The sequence below is a fragment of the Saimiri boliviensis genome, chromosome 1 (genome assembly GCF_048565385.1).
Source record: "Saimiri boliviensis isolate mSaiBol1 chromosome 1, mSaiBol1.pri, whole genome shotgun sequence".
NCBI lineage: Eukaryota > Metazoa > Chordata > Mammalia > Primates > Cebidae > Saimiri > Saimiri boliviensis.
In genome coordinates, this window is record NC_133449.1 from 30,512,121 (window position 1) to 30,528,897 (window position 16,777).

The 16,777-nt window shown below is 46.9% G+C and overlaps 1 protein-coding gene across 8 annotated transcripts in view; it reads right to left on the reverse strand.

Annotated features, from left to right (window-relative positions):
- Positions 1 to 3,589: 3,589 nt before the first annotated feature.
- CAPN13 (calpain 13) overlaps positions 3,590 to 16,777 on the reverse strand; it is a 175,878-nt gene continuing 162,690 nt past the window's right edge. For all 8 annotated transcript variants that reach the window (XM_074395684.1, XM_074395679.1, XM_074395681.1 and 5 more), the window contains 5 exons: positions 16,258 to 16,333; positions 14,249 to 14,377; positions 13,130 to 13,185; positions 12,520 to 12,575; positions 3,590 to 4,811 (listed from right to left, as the gene is read on the reverse strand). In XM_074395684.1, coding sequence (XP_074251785.1) covers positions 12,549 to 12,575; positions 13,130 to 13,185; positions 14,249 to 14,377; positions 16,258 to 16,333 — 288 coding nt within the window. In that variant the 3' untranslated portion in view covers positions 3,590 to 4,811; positions 12,520 to 12,548. The remainder of the gene's footprint in view (positions 4,812 to 12,519; positions 12,576 to 13,129; positions 13,186 to 14,248; positions 14,378 to 16,257; positions 16,334 to 16,777) is intronic.

Consider the following 16,777-nt stretch of genomic DNA (forward strand, 5'->3'; position numbering starts at 1 on the left):
CACCTGTAATCCCAGCACTATGGGAGGCCAAGGTGGGCGGATCACCAGAGGTCAGGAGTTCAAGACCAACCTGGCCAACATGGTGAAACCCCATCTCTGCTACAAATACAAAAATTAGCTGGGCGTGGTGGCGGGTGCCTATAATCCCAGCTACTTGGGAGGCTGAGGCAGGAGAATCACTTGAACCGGGAGGTGGAGGTTGCAGTGAGCCGACATTGTGCCACTGTATTCCAGCCTGGGCAACGAGAGCAAGACTCTGTCTCAGAAAACAACAAAAGCAAAACAAAAAATTGTCCATATGTCCAACCCCCTTTCACATGACCCTTCTCCTGTGATCCAGTTTGAGATTGGGAAGTCCTCTGGGGGCAACTGGTGGCCCCAGAAAGTACAGCCTAGAACCTGGTTAGAAACGCCTCGTCTGTGCAGCCCCAAGCCAGACCACCGCCCCCTCCTCTGTCCTCCACCAGGAGGCACGGTCACGCCCATTACCCATTCTGCACCCGGCTTCTCAGACACAGCTATCACCGGCTTTGCCACAGCCGGGTGCCACTGCTGTACTCATTATTGACCATTCTGCTGAGATATTAAGCACTTTGGCTTGGCTGGGGGATTGTTAATCAACAACCTTGTCAGAGTGATGGATTCTTCTACGATTAGTGCTTAATTAGCTTGTTTAGAGGTAAAAATCAACGAGGCCACCGATTCTCTGGGGACTGGGAGGTAGTAGAAAGGGATCTTGGTGATATCCCAGAGAGCCTCTGACCAGAGCAGGCCTTAAGCTTGCATTCATTGGGCATCTCACAGTCGCTGTGGTTGCTGAAGTCTAGGGAATTGCCACCATCCAGTAAAGTTGCAAAAGCCGTGATTCCTGAAATGTCACCCAGAGACCATGTGCATCAGCTGGGGAGCTTTAAAGTCACAGATCCTCAGGGCCAGCCCCAGACCTTCTGGATTAGGATCGCAGAAAAAATTTTAAACAAGCTACTCAAGGCGATTCCTACGCACAGTAAAGGTTGAGACTCATAGCCCCAGAAGTTTGAGGTTAGTAGAGTGAACTCTGATGAGCGTTGGATAACTCAGCATTTCCACTGGAATGGATTTCACGTGGCTGGGCTCACGCTCCAATACCCTCACCAGCACGTGGCCCCAGTCGTCTTCCATCTGTGTTAATCTTCCTATTTCTGTCGCATCGTCTGTCTCCTCCATCAGATTTGTCTGCATTGCTCTCATCCAGGCCTCGTCTATCTGCTCCTCGTCTTTCTGAAGTTGCCTTCCTTCCCCAGGTCATTCCCCGTCTCCATCTTTTTGCCTTTCCATCTCTCCTCCACTTTCCTTTTCTCTCTGTGCTGCCTGTTGTCTCTTGGTCCCTGAGAGCTTCCACCGCCCTTTCTATATTCTCTCCCGTTTGGCAGGGACTGGAAGCCTGAGAAATGCCCTTGGCAGGACAGATCCAGGCACAGGCATTTGTCCCACCCATGAGATGCATGTGGGTGACATTTGGAAGGCAGAAGAGAGGCAGAAGGCATCTGATTCTGCCTCCAGGAGGGTGCGCAGATGAGTGGGTTTTAGCAGATGTGAGGTTTTGTCCTGCAAGTCACTGGCCTTAGGCAGCAGGAGGCCAGGACCACTACGGGCAGCTCCCTGTTGTGTCTGGCTTGGGTAGCAGTAGCAGCTTCTTGATTGTCTTCAAGCGAATGGTGAGCCTGGGAGTTAGTGGTGACCTTCCTGGCCTTTGGTCCCTTATCCAACAGCTTTGTAAGTGCCTCATTCCTTAGACTAGGCCCCTTCCTTCTTGGAATACCTTGAGTGGTGTTTGTTTTCCTGACTAGTCCTGGTGGATGCACTCTCTGTTCTCCTCCACCATTTAAACTCTCTAGTCCATATTCTATCCCCTTTCTTATTCCCATCCCTTCCTCCTAATTGCTGTGGAATACAATTACAAGTTTTAAATGTTGAATTTTAGGTGTTATATTGTCTTAGTTCTGAGCGGAACGCTTTTTGAAGTTGGAAAATCCCTCCATAAATGTAGTTGCCTATAGTGAGTCCCCTTCTGGGTTCCATCCTAGGGGGTTGGGAGCAGGGAGAGAGCCCAGGTACGACCAGTGCCCTGTGATTTCCTTCTGTGAATCCTGCCTCCACCTCCTTTGGGCCTGGAGATGCTGAGAATCAAGGGGGGCAAAAGATCCATTTCTGTCCCAGGGAAAAGCTGAGCTAAAGTCACACTCTGCCCTCCCAACCACTGGCTATGCACACGGAGCTGCTGTCTGGAGTCCTGGAGTGAGCGTGTGCGTGCATGCACACATGCTGTCAGATATCACCTCACTGGGGTCACCCCCAGCTCCAGGGAAGCAGGCCAGTCCCTCTCTCTCCTCCACCCAGGACCAGCCTCAAATCTAGTCGCTGCAGAGGCCACAGTCACTGAATCAGGGGACTTGGGCTTCAATCTTGTATCTGCCACTTCTAATGGCATGGCCACCTCTTCTCGGTGCCTCAGGGATCTCATCTGTAAAATGGACAAGAAGAGCCTGGACACCTCACTTCCATCACTGGGCAGCTGTAGCAGCAGAAGCTCTAGCGAGCCTACGGGGCAGGTGGGGTTTGTGCTTGAGCCTCTGTCATTTGCTCTGTGAGGGATCCTACCCCTCCATCTGGGCACTAGCCATGGTCCTTGCCCACCTCCTCATTTTGCAGAGACAAAGCAACCTGTCTCAGGACCCACTGTAAGAGGCTGGCAGGGCCAGGTTGTGTCTGAGATCTTCAGCCTGTCAAGCCTGCCCTGCTCTGCAGAACTTTCTCACCCTTGGCTGAAGGACATGGGGAGTCCCGCAGAGGTGCAGCCTTGGTGTAATCTGGCTGGTCTGCCCTGTGCCGGGGCTAAGGATCAAGGCCCTGCCCTTCCCTGGGGAGACTGGAATATAATCTCCCCCAGCTTCAAGCAGGGAAGCCAGGACCCCTCTGCTATGGCCACCTGGAGCCTTTCTGAGCCTTCTAGAGACCCAGCATGGCAGGGAGAGGGAGTTTTTCAATTAAGCAGTTGAGAACCCTGCCCCTTTAACTCCTGTTAGTTTAAACAGAAAATTAATGACTAGTCCCTGAGCAAAGCCTGTGAGGGAGGAAACTGCCCTGCATCCTGAGGACACCAGTCCAGCCTGTGCAGACCCCCGGGCTGCTCACCACTGACCCTAGGCCTGCAGTATCGCTCATTTCTGCTTGTCCCCCCGGATATAAGCAGGCCCAAAGGAGCTTGGGATGACACGTGGTTGTGGCAGCAAATTGTGCAGGTGGGCTGGACTTTCTACCTGGATGCCCGAGTGAAGGTCAACGTTGAATCCTGTAGGAAATGGCTCACTCATTCTTCTAGATTTTCTCTCTTCTTAGAGTCTCTGTTAACCTGCCAGTCCCAGGATCTTTAGACATTAGTTTTTTTTTTTCTTTTCTTTTCTGAGACAGAGTCTATCTCTGTTGCCCAGGCTGGAGTACAGTGGTATAATCTCGACTCACTGCAACCTCCGCCTCCCGGGTTCAAGTGATTCTCCTGCCTCAGCCTCCTGAGTAGCTGAGATTACGGCGCCCACCACCATGCCCAGCTAATTTTGGTATTTTTAGTAGAGACGGGGTTTCACTTTGTTGGCCAGGCTGGTCTCAAACTCCTGACCTTGTGATCCAACTACCTTGATCCCAAAGTGCTGAGATTACAAGCAAGAGCCACCACGCCTGGCTTTAGACATTAGGTTTAACTCCAAAGTCCATGCTTACCACCATGCCATCTATCCTGGCTAACCAAACAGGACTGAGAGGCAAAGTGACCTGTCCCAAACTTTGCTGTGTGTGACTCTCTGGCTATTCAAAAGCCTTAGCAAGAGGAGTTCAACTCCTTGAGCAGGTAGCTAATCTACTTGAAACGACTTTGAAGACTTTGCAATAGTTCCTGTGGATGAGGTCACTTGGCTGCGTGTTTGCTACCTGCATACAGCATGCAGTCACTTCTGAGTGCTGCCCTCGCTCCTAGCATGGGTGAGAGAATGATGATGCAGCCCTGTCCTCTGGCCACGCCACTCAGAAAGTCCCACTCAGCAAGCTTCCCACTTTTGTATCCCTTTGACGTACCCATTTGCAAGGATTCTCTCACTGCGCTGATGCTTCCAGAAATGAGCTTTCCAACTGCAAATTCTTCAGAGTGGGCTCTGGCCCAATTATGCTGTGGCATCTCTCCCATCCTCTGTGGACCTAGCCTTTTTGAGATACCCAGTGACCGCACCATGGACGAGGAGGGAGCGAGGGAGGCGTCTGCCTTGCTGGCTACCTTTCCTCTTCCCCAAATGTATTTTTGAGACAGAATCTGAGTGAGAGATCTTTATGGAAAACATGTTTTATTTCTGCCTTTTGGTTGTGAAATCATCAGGATTCAGACATAAGAAAGTGTAATTATTCTGCAAACACCCAGTAGGCAGCTCCCGTGTCACCCACAGCACCCAAGGGTGGGCAAACTGGCTCATTCTGGCTCTTCCAAGATATGAATCCAACTGGTGATGGGGCACTCTGAGGCAACTTCTCCTTTCCCACAGGGAGACATCTCCTGCTTCATTTTCCAAGGCAACATAGGTTGAGCACATCCCAAAATGCTCCGATGAGCTGCTTGGTGGCCACAGGCTTACCAGGGCCTGGGCCAGGCGAGGATCGAGCCCAGGCTGTTGGAAAACAGTTTGGACTCCATTTCACACAGGGCCGGTTTAGATGTATCACAACCACAGCGGGCAGCACAGCCTCTTAGAATGAGAGCCCGATTCTTGAGTGATCACTGAGCGCTTGTCCTAGAGAAAAGCATGGAGGCGAAAATGCAGAAAGCCCAGGGTGAGTAAAGGAACTTCTTCCTTTGAGTGACCACAGATGCGGGTCTCCATTCCTACAGATGTTGTTCTGTATCATCCCACAGTGGAGGAAGCAATGGTACTTCTCGCTGGCAAGGCTGACAGACCCCAACATGCCAGTGGCCCCTTAATAGATGGGAATGACCCTACCCCATTCTTCAAAATTCCTCAAAAGGCACACCCCATCTGTCCTGCCCCAAGCTTGAGTTCATACCATAGCCCATCTGGCACCCTGAGTGCTGGCACTGGCGTGGAGGGAAACTTGGGGAAGGGATGTTCCTTCTGTCTCTGGGCAGGTTGGAAGGGCTGAGGCCAGGGGTTGCTACAGTAACAAGACCCCTGAACTCTGTCCCAGCTGAGCTCCAGATAGCTGGTTTTGGGCTTCTGCAGAGGAGTGGGTTTTCTCAAGTACAAGGGGCTTGGATTAAAGTGACATTCGTGCACAGACATGTTTCTGCAGCAATCAGCCAGCTGCCCTACCCACGGGGTCAAGAGGCCTCAACTCTTCTTCCCTGTCTCATTCCTCCTCTCTTGAACCCTCAACTCTTGTCTCTCAGACTACTTGCTAGTTTGCCTATTTATTTTTTTCATAAAAATTCAGTCCAAGAGACATAATTTAAAACTTCAAATAGTACTACAAGACACGAAGGAAAAATGGCAGCTTCTTGTCCCATTTCTATCCTTAATTTCCATACCTAAACTCTTTCTTCTGATGTTTACCTCCATATTTCTAGGTAAAATGCTTATGCAGTTAATTCCTGATTTGTCGATTTTAAATGCCCATTGACTTCTTATGATGGAAGATGGGGCAGTTGCTCCTCACTCACTTTCATGACTACATCTTCCCTCCTTCCATCCTTCTAATATATTTATATCACATTTTTGTTAAATCAATATTCCATTTTTATTTTATTACAATTTATATGTACTGTTTGCTGCTGAGTGAAAAAGTACTCTAGGATCACATTTTCTTTCTTCTATAACTCTATTTTTGCAAGAGTTAGTAACCACCTCATTTTTTTTTTTTTGCCTGCTTAATTTGTCATTATCCTACTAATTCTTCCAAAGCTCTCCAGCGGAATTTCAAAATCATTCTGAACATTATTTTTCTTGGAATTAAGCAATCTGATCAATGACGGCTCCCATTTTTCCTAAAGGTCGTCCCTCCAGCTCCCCTGGGGATGGCTCACTCTCTTGCTCTGCTGCACAGCACTGGTCCTTGGACTTGCCTGCCTCTGTCCAGTGTTGGATCTTCTGTTTTCTAGATTCCAACTCTTCCTCCTCCTTGGTTTATGCCCTTGGAGTGTACACATCAGTTCCCCAGTTGGATACATTTTTCTTCCAAAGCCAGCTCCAGAAGCCTGGACACCCTGGCATCTCCAGGTGCCTGGTAACTACCAGGTGTATGCTTGCCAATGGTGTTGAGAGTTTCCACATCACCAGAGGCACATACAGACTCAACTCACAAGTATAGGAGAGTTTAACTTAAACTCTGACAGTTCTATCTGCCCTAGGGTGTCAGTCTTCAAACCAACGCCTAGCCAGGTATCCCAAAAGGAATTTGTTTGGATGAACAGGATGAGATGAGATGGGACAGATGGATTTACTAGGCTAGAAGCAGACTCACCCTGCAGAAAACTGTTGTTGGTCATCAGTAAGACCAGGGCCACTGTTGTTATATTTCACCTAAATCCTGCAGACTAAGAGAGGTGGCTTTTTCCTCTGGACACTGTGTTTTTATACAGTGGGAAATTGTTATAAATACCAATTTTGTTAGAATAAGGCATTTTACTGGCATATTGACAGTAGATCAACACGGATGTAGATGACATTAGCTAGACAAACTCTCAGCAGGGTGTGATTTGCTGTATATTAAACCTCAAGACTCTGAAATCAATTAAAATCAGTACGACCCCAAGTGTCCAAGGAGCACAGACCAATGAACTAATTATTAGCATTCTTTCAAGTATGAACTTTATATTTTAATGTAGTTATTGCCTGCAATGTGACAACAAGGAATATACTTTGTTCAAAGTAAATATATGTGATGGGAAGACAGGAAGAGGAGTTCAGTCCAGTTGCATATATCTGTGACCCAATCTGCTAGGTCAGAGGAGAGCAGATGGGCTGGAGATGATAAGAGAGAGCAACAGAAGTATTTTCACAGTGAAAGTATATCTCAACTTGCCCAGTGAGGCCAAGGGCAGATAGAAGACCTCTCGCACACAGTCTGCAGGGAGTGACCTGGAAACAAAGTAGACTGGTGATGGAGTTCCAATAACCTTCATCTTTGGAGAGAAGCTCGCTTAACTCAGGACAAAGCCTTTGCTTGCTCCAGTGACACTCTGCAACACAGACAGGGACTTCTCTGGATTGAATCCTGGCTAAAAAGAAAAGTCTTTTTGTTGACCTCAGAGTGTCAGAACTCCTAGAAGAAAGAAACTTTGTAATAGCAAAGAAATGGAATATTGGGTAGAATCGAAGAGACCTGGATGGACACTTTCAACTTTTTCAAAAAAGTGAGGGAAATTTTCAAAGTTTTCAAAACAGTGAGGGAAAAATAGGCCTTCATAAGATAATATGGGTCATGATGCGTTAGAGATAATAACAAGATAATGTGTACTATCTGCCTCTCAGCATATCTGAGGGGAAGGAAATAGACCACAGCTAACATAGCAGGAAGACGAGGGTGTAAGCTAATATTGACTAATGTTGGGATGAGAACAAAACAAAGGAAGATATAAACGTGAAAGAACAATTTCTTTCAGTTATTTGGAAAAAAGTTACCAACTAGCTTCTTTATGGCAGGTGTTTCACTCTGTGCTAAGGAAATAGCAACAAACAACACATAGCCAGGCTTATAGTCTAGCAGAAAATACTGACACCAGGCATGTAAGGAAAAGTGTGTTAGCCCAGCCAGCTACAAATAGAAGAGAACTTCCTCAAACTGGCGAATGGCATCTATGAAAAACGTCATCATATTTAATGGCAAAAGACCGGGTGTTTTCTCCCAAGATCAGGAATGCAAGGTTGTCTGTTTTTTCACCTCTATTCAGCATTGTATTAGGGATTCTAGCCAGGAAAATTAGGCAAGAAAAAGAAATAAAAAGCATCTATATTGGAATAAAAAAATAAAACTCCCTTTACCTGCAGATACACAATCTTTGAATATATAAAATTCTAAGGAAGCCCTTTAAAAATATTGGAACTAACAGACAAATTTAACAAGATTGCAGGATATAAGATCAATATAAAAATAATTTTTATTGCTATATACTAGCAAGGAAAATCTTAAAATAATATTAACAGTTTCATTTAAAATTGTATCCCAAAATACAACAGTTAGGAATAAATTTAAGAAGGCAAGTGTAAGACTTCTACACCGAAAACTGTAAATCATTGTTCAAAAAATTCAAGAAGGTCTATAAAAATGTAGAGACATATAGAACAAAATATTTTATATTGTGAAGATGGCAATATTCCCCAAATTTACCTTTAGATTTAATGTAATCTCTATCAAAATCCCAGAAACTGTTAAGTTGATTCTAAAATTTATATGTAAATGCAAGGAACACAGAATAGCCAAAAGTAAAATAGCCAAAAGTCTTGAAAAGTAAAACAAAGTTGGAAAACTCACACTTCCAGATATCAAAACTTACTATAAAATTATAGCAATAAACAAAGTATGATAGTGGTATGAGGTACACATATAAATCAATGGGACAGAAAGGAAAGTCCATAAATAAATTCTTATATTAATTTTTGAAAAGGATTCCAAGACAATGAAACAGGAGAATGAATAGTCTTTTCAACAACTGGTACTGGGACAAATGAATGAATGCAAAATAATGAAATTAGAGCCCTACTTCACACCACATAAAAAAATACCTCAAAATGCATTGAAGACCTAAATGAAACAGCAAAACTCTAAAACTTTTAGAAGAAAAACAGGAAAAAATAGTTTTGACCTTGGGTTAGGCAATGATTTCTCAGCTATACCACCAAAATATATGACAAAAGAAAAAATAGATAAATTTATCTAATTAGACTTCATCAAATTTAAAGACTCGTATGCTACAGATGATAACATCAAAAAACTGAAAAGACAACCTAAAGAAGGGGAGAAAAAATGTGCAAATCACGTATATAAGGAATTAGTATCTAGAATATACAAAGAACACCAACAACTCCTCAGCAGTAAAAATATAAATAATCCAGCTTAAAAATGGAGGAAAAAACCTAAATGAACATTTATCCAAAGAAGATACAGAAATAATCCATGTGCACTGAGAAGATGATTGAAATCATTAGTCATCATGAAAATGCAAATCAAAACCACAATGAGATGTCACTGCATACTCCCTAGGATTGCTGTAAAACACAGACAATGAGAAGGGTTGCTGAGGATATGGAGAAGCTGGAATTCTCATTTGCAGCTGGTGGGAATGTAAATGGTGTAGCTGCTTTGGAAAACACATCGGTGGTTCCTCAAAAAGTTACAAATAGAGTTTCCATATGATCCAGCAGTTCCACTCATAACTATACACTCAACTGAAATGAAAACATATGTCCCCCAAAAATGTGTGCGCAAACATTCACAGCAGGATTAATAATAGTCAACCCTAGAAACAATCCACATGTCTATCAACTGAGGAATAGATGAATAAAAGGGGGTATAGCAACAATAAAATTTTATTTGGTACTTAAATGGAATTAAGTACTGGTACACGCTACAGCATGGATGAATCCTGACAACATTGTGCTAAGTGAAAGAAGCCAGCCATAAAGGACCACGTGTTGTATGAATCCACTCATATGAAATGTCCAGAATAGGTAAACCTATAGATTTAGAAGGTAGATTGGCGGTTGCCTCAGGCTAGAGGGTGGGACACAATTGGAGAGCAACTGCTGTGGGAGTGCTAGAGGGGCATGGGGTTTCTCTTTGTGGTGATAAAAATGTTCCAAAAATCATATCGCGGTGATGGTTGCACAACTCTGACTATGCTAAAAACCACTGAACTCTATACTTTAAATGAGTGAACTGTACAATGTGTGAATTATATCTCAATAAATTTCTTTAAAAGAAGGAATGGGCAACAATCAAGTGTACGGTGAATGTTATGACTGGGGAGGGGTGATATGTGAGTAATATGGGAACCCATAACATGGGAACCCAACTGGGCTAAGACATAAAGGATCAGGAATTTGGTGACTGATAGACAAGACAGAGCAGACAGACCAAAACTTTGAGGCTGGGAAAAGCATGGAAAATAGAAGAAAAGATGGAATGGTGTGGTGGGAGTAGAGAGCAGGAAAAAGAGGCACAAGTTGTGGTTAGATGGTGAGCAGGGGCAGAGGAGGCAGGCTCTTGTGGTCCATGTTAATGATGCCAGATTTTTCCTGTGAGCAATGGAAAGACCTTGAAGGGTTTCTAAGCCTGGAGAATGCAGTGATTGGATTTGAATTTTTAAAAGTGTAGCCCGGCTACAGGAAATTGATGTGAGGGATACAAGTGGATATAGGAAAATCAGATAAGGAGGCCATGTGAAAGTCAGGGAGAGATGACGAAGAAATCTGAACGAAAGCAGTTAGGGAGAGTGGGAAGTGAGAACATGAAGACGATGAGCTTTTCTGTGACATTGGGTTGTAATGAGAAGAAAGAGTTGGAGTTTAGCTGGAAGGGTAGGAGATGGAAGAAATTTAAAAGATATGCATTTTTAAATGGGAATTAAATGACTCCAGAAGACAGAGACAGGTTTAGTATTCAGAAGACAGAAGAGAGAATTCATTCAATTCGGCGCTTGAGAAGGTAAAGGGTAATGAGATACAGAACATCCTCAAAGGGATGTGCCCTCTAACATAGCAGGAGGAAGGGAGGAAAATAGTTACAGAGGAAGGTGGGTTTGTAGATTTGGAGGTAGAACTTCTTCACCCTTCTGCCTCCAATTCTGCAAAGCAACCCACGAGCCAAGAATGAGTGGATGTGCTTTAATGACGTGACACCAGAGTGTGGTGATTAATGAGGAAGCTAGGGAAGCACTCCTGGGGGCGAGGATAGGCATTAATGAAAGAAACCAAAGCAAACACAACCATGCATCTAATATTATACTTCCTTCTGACATATTTTTCAAAAGTAGGAAGGGTAGAAACATTAGCTAAGAGAGAATCGGGACCCTGTACTGGAGAACAGATAATAAGAGAGGATCCAGTTATTTTTGAAAGTTTAGGCCTTCAGGCCCCATGTATCAAATTAGCTTAAAGATACAATAGAAGAGTCATGTCTGATATTAGAAATCATGCAGATTGGAACAGGCACAATAAGACTGGAAATAAATGTTCTATTTTAAAAAGGAGTGAAAGGAGAACTCAAGGAAATATGGTTGGGTCAAATTATGATCTCAGCAGTATTTGTTAATTTTGATCACCAGAAAGCATCAAACATTCATCAGGAAATATTTCTGCTAAAACATTATTTATGGAGACAGTGTCTGTCTCTTGACTTCAAGGTAGATGAATGGGAGATTAAATACTGTTTACAAAAACCATAGAGCTTTAGGTGATACTGATCACAGCTGGCTGCATGGAGAACTGTATACTTCGAAGGTACATTGCACCTAGAGAATGGTCACCAGGAGGTCTGGATGGAAATCCAGCAGGAGTAACCAAAGAAGACAGGCTTTGGGCAAAACAGCAAAGTTATTCTCAAGTATTTGTAGGCCAGACATGTCTAGTATTTTTTTTTTTTAAGTGGTCCAGAGAGTAGAGCTAGAGAGCTAGAAGTATGAGTAGAAAGTTTCAGGGAAGTAGATGATTGCCTCTAGATAAGAAATACCTAACACTGGAGAGGCCCAGCAGTGGGAGCCACAGCATCTTGAGCTCCCCAGTCCTAAAAGATTCTAGAAGACTGATGGGGCTTCTGCTACAGCAGGGTTGGGGTGTGGACTAAGTAATTCCAAGGTCTGTTCCAGGAAAATGAATATAGAGGAAAAGACATGAGTGTTAATTCTTCAGCACACTCATGCCAGAGGGATAAACACTGATGCCTGCAGATGTCCATAATCTGTCCAAAGCAGCACAGTGAGACAGCTGGGCTAGAGCCCATTCTTCTCTCCCCAAGGCCTGACCGTCTCTGTTGCTCTACACCAGGCGTCCCCAAACTACAGCCCGCGGGCCGCATGCGCCCCCCTGAGGCCCCCCTCCGCACTTCAGGAAGGGGCACCTCTTTCATTGGTGGTCATTGAGAGGAGCACAGTATGTGGTGGCCCTCAACGGTCTGAGGGACAGTGAACTGGCCCCCTGTGTAAAAAGTTTGGGGACGCCTGCTCTACACCATTCCATTTCCACCATTTCTCTTGCCTTTCCTGTGCTGAAAGATCACCTTTTATCTTTGGAACTTCAATAAAGAATACTAAACCCTCGTTCATGCCTTTCAAGCCACTCCATTCCACAAAGGTCCACGGTCAACACTGTCTGCATCTGCAGCACTGGCCTTGAAACTCAAAGCCTTGAGCAGCTAAGCCTTGGTTCACTTAGGCAAGGGTCTGTCAGCCCTGGGGAGGCTCTCGCATGGAGAGTCTTATGTGCAGTTCCTGGAGAAGAAGGGAGAATCATGCTCGCAGGGGGAAAAGATTTTGAAACTACCATATGTTACCTGAGCCGTGGGGTCTGTTCTCCTTTGCTTCAGTTGTACATGACCAGGTTCATCCACTGAAAAATAAGCATAATCATCACAATTCTTTACACCTGCTGGCTTAATACAGAGCAGGGCAAACGCAACCCTCCTCCCTCGACCCTCCTCCCTCAGAAGACCTCAGTCCAGTCTCATCACCCCTTCCAGCTAATTCCAACCCAAGTGGTGTGCAGGGAGGTCTCACAGCACATCCTCTGCTACTCCCTGAATAGCCAGGCAGAGTGAGACGTATATCTGAGGTCGACCAGCTGGCTGGTCAGGGCCTCTAAAGCTCAATGGGAATACGTTTAATGTACAGCGAGCTCAGCGGGCTGTCCTTCTGTTCCCTCCTGGATTTATGACTCCTACATAATCCTCTGCTTTATTAAGCTATTGGAAAAAAATAAAACCTGTCTGCCAAGATCCTAAAGCAGCCTGGCGGCCAGCAATATATAAGGCAGTAATTGGAGGTGGGGGAGACAGCTTGGCTGGCCTTTGACAGAGTGTTCAATATCCTCAGGGAGAAAAATGCCCCCTGGAATCAATATCCTCGGGGATAAAAATGCCCCTGGGGAGGGGAAGTCACCCTCACCTCCATTTCCGTCAGGTAGAGTCCTTTTCCATCCTTGGAGAGGTTGCGGAAAGTCTCTAGGGTAAAGAAGGGAAGGTTCTGATTGACTGAGGAGGAGGGAATCTGGGCAGCTCAGGGGAGGTGGGCCTGGGCCCATAAGGAGCTAAAGGCACAGGAGGTGGTTCTGTAAAGCAGCCCTGATGCCCCACGGCGTGTGCCTGTTGGCCGTCCTCATCCCTGTCCAGCTGAGCTCTGCACGGGGTGGGTGGCTCGGGGCTGACCTCTTCAGAGGGGCTCTGCGCCTGCTCCGCCCACACGCCCCTCCCTCTCCTGGCTTCTTGGCGCTCCACGCCCCTGCATCCATCCACACGCGGCCCTGGGGATGCGAAGGCTTGCCATTCTTTCAGTGCTGCAATTTGGGTTCCTCCCTCGTGCAACCAACTGAGAACTGTGTGGGGGCCAAGGCTTGTGCCTCGACTTCTCTTTTACCCTCCAGAGCCCTAGCCTCTCAATCCTTCTGCCCAGCTCAGAGCTGCAGGGTTTGCAGTGGTGCCTCGTGGCAGGGCAGTGAGAGGAATATGAGTGGTGAGGGGTCTGGCCTCTCTCCCGCAATCACAGCTGCCCCACTATGGCCTGGGGTCTTACACTAGATTTCATTAAAAACAAAGGGTCACGCTGCTAAAACGTGTGGCAACCTCGGCCCACACAGTTAGATTTCTGAAGCCTGGGGAGGGGCCTCCTGCCCCCACTTATTCACTTGTGTGTGACATTCCTTCAGCAAAGACCAAAATCCTTCCTTACATAACTGAAGAGCAGGTTTCCATGATAAACACAACCTGGAGATGGGGACAGCCTGATTTCAATTAGCCTTGTTCCTGAGAGAGGAGCTGAGCGGGGTGATGAGGAAAAGAGACTGGGGGTGGGGAACAGCAGCGGAGAGGGGGTGCAGAGGGAGCTGGTCACACCATCTGCAGCCTTAGTTGGCACCTCATGCAGGCTGCCAGCCTACCCTGCTGCTGAGGCCTCACACAGGCCTGGCGTGGGGTGGGATGGGGAAGGGCATGGCCGGTCCTCTCCTGCGTTCTCCGGTCACTGCCAAGGTCTCTGGGATGCCCCCCCCCCACCCCCTGTGACACTTACTTGCCATGGCTTCAAGCCGCATCAGGAAGCAGACCAGGCTGGGGAAGCTGACCCTACCAAAGCTGTCGCTGTACCTCAGGGTCACCAGATGCAGCACATCGCGGCTGATGAAGATTCCTTTAAGGAATTCTAGGGCCACAGGTGAAAGAGTGAGAGGAGGCTAGGGCTGGGGCTGGGACTTTCCGCTGCCTCTCAAGGTCTGAGAGGCCTGTTCAGAAGGCCCAGCAACCTCCCACCAATCCTCCCACTCAGCCTCCTGCCTTTAGTGTCTTTCTTGTTGGTTGTTGGGCCCCAGGGACCTAATTCTGGAGTCTGGCCAGAGAGCAAGTGAAGACACTGCTCTGGGGACACATCAGCCTTCCCAGTCACCCATCATTCCCACCTAAGGGGAGAGCGGCTGGGACACCCGGGAGTTGCTTCAAGCCCCGCCTCTGTCAAACCTCTCTCTTCTGATGACCTTGACAAACGACCTTCCTCCCCAGCCCTGACTGCAGGTGGGTTGTGTATGGATTCTGCTATTGTAGGTGGGAGTGGTCCCTGGAAGAAGGAGATGCAGTCCTAAGTCCATCCAGGGAAAAGACTGACGCAGAAGGTGGCCTCGGGCAGGAGATTGGCACCTTGTCATCCTGCGCTTCTAGTTATAAGCTCCAGGGAGGCACTGACCTCACAGGGGCCAAGTGCACACTGGTACATAGTCAGGCTTTGCAAGACGTAGCAAGGAGAGCCCTGCAAGCCAAACCATCCATCATGGGGACAAGCCTGGTTGCCTGTGGGCCTCCAGCAGCCAGAGACACACGTGGTTTCTCTAGCGGAGTTAATAAAACATGAACTCGAATACCTTTAGATAGGCCAGGCCCTCTCCTGCTTGCCACGTTCCCAGTCACCTGTTTTCTGAGCTCCACCACCCCTTTCACTTACTTGCCTGGCTGCTGAAGGCTTTTGAGTTGAATTCAAACTATTTTCTATTTTTTTTCTTTTATCATTCTGAAGTCATGAGTGAGGTCTTTTTGAAAGATTTCATCTTTAATATATTCTTAAAGTGTGGCTCCCAGACCAGGGGCATGAGCATCCCCTGGGAGCTTGTTAGAAATGCCAATTCCTGAGCCCCACCCCAGACCTCCTGATCAGAAGTGCAGCAATCTGTGCCTTAACAAGCCCTGAAGGGGATTCGGAGGCAGCTCAGGTTTGAGAATCCCAGCTGTATGTTATGAAGCTTTAAGAGGGAGGATCCAGGCTACCGCTGTGGGTAGCAGTCTGGTCTACCTACCCTGCCTTCAGGCCAGGAGCCATGGGAGGATGGATGATGGAGACTTTCCTTCTAGTGTTAAACCGGGGAAATGTGATTTTTACTTTTTTTAAGGGAAGGTGGTCATTTCCTTGTGCAACCCTTTTGTGATCCGTTTTCCCCACTGGGACCGTGGAAGTAATGATTCTTGCCCTTCCCAGTTCTCAGGGTAGTGGAGACAGTCAAATGAGGTGACGCGAACAGAAGAGCTCGGTGAACCATGAAGCCCTTGCTCACCCTAAGGTATTATTATCATTATCCCAGGACCGAGAGCCTTTGCCTACTTGAGGCAGACAGATGCCATTTGACTTAATTGAGCCCCAAACCCTCTGTGAAGAGAGAGGAGAGAGATCAGCAGCCTGCCTGTGGGTATTTAACCCTGATGGCCCAGATACTGAGCTGGAAGTGCGTCTCCAAGACGAGCTTGATTCCTGGTAGGGCATCAATCACACAGTGGCTATTTTCTCACAATTAGAGCTATGCTAGGGAGGAAAGGCAGCTGGGAAAATTGACTGGCACATGAGAACTCAGCCAGGGGCAACTATGCCTGAGTCTGCAACTCTAGAGGCCCCCCAGGGTCAGTGTAAACTGGGGAGGACACAGGGGCTGTGGCACATCCCTTCCTGATTGCCTGGCATTGCTGTGCCAGCCTTGCTTCTAGGGGAGTGGGCATCACACCCACCCCCGGCCCCCAGGCACCACAGCTCCAAGGTCCCCATTGTACCTGTATTCTCTATGGCCTTCTCCAAGTCCGAGCTTAGGAGGACTCCAGGGCTTGTCTGAACCTTCTGGAAAACATGCTAACAGGGGAAGAGAAGCAAGAAGTTTGTGTGAAGATGGGGAAGTTCCTGGATATCCTTTTACTATCCCGGGAGGTTGCTTCCCTAAACCTCAGAGGAAGGCATGGTCTCAGCACTGAGGACTGGGAGGACAGAGTGGCCACACCTAGTGAACTGACCCTCCTGGCTGCCCACCAAGGGGCTGTGGCTTCTCTCACCCATGCTCCTTTCTCTTCTGCATCCCTAGGCTGAGCTCTGACACATGGGGCAGTTTTCTGCTTTCGAGGGGAGTGTAGGGCTCTCTAAAGAGATTGCCTAGGGTAGTGGTTAAGAGCACACGCTTTACAACCAAACTGCTAGGGTTTAAATCATGGACTATTTACTGGCTGTATACCTTGGGCCACGACTTCATCTTACTATGCCTCAGTTTCCTCATCTGTAGCATAGGGCTGATTACAGTGCCTA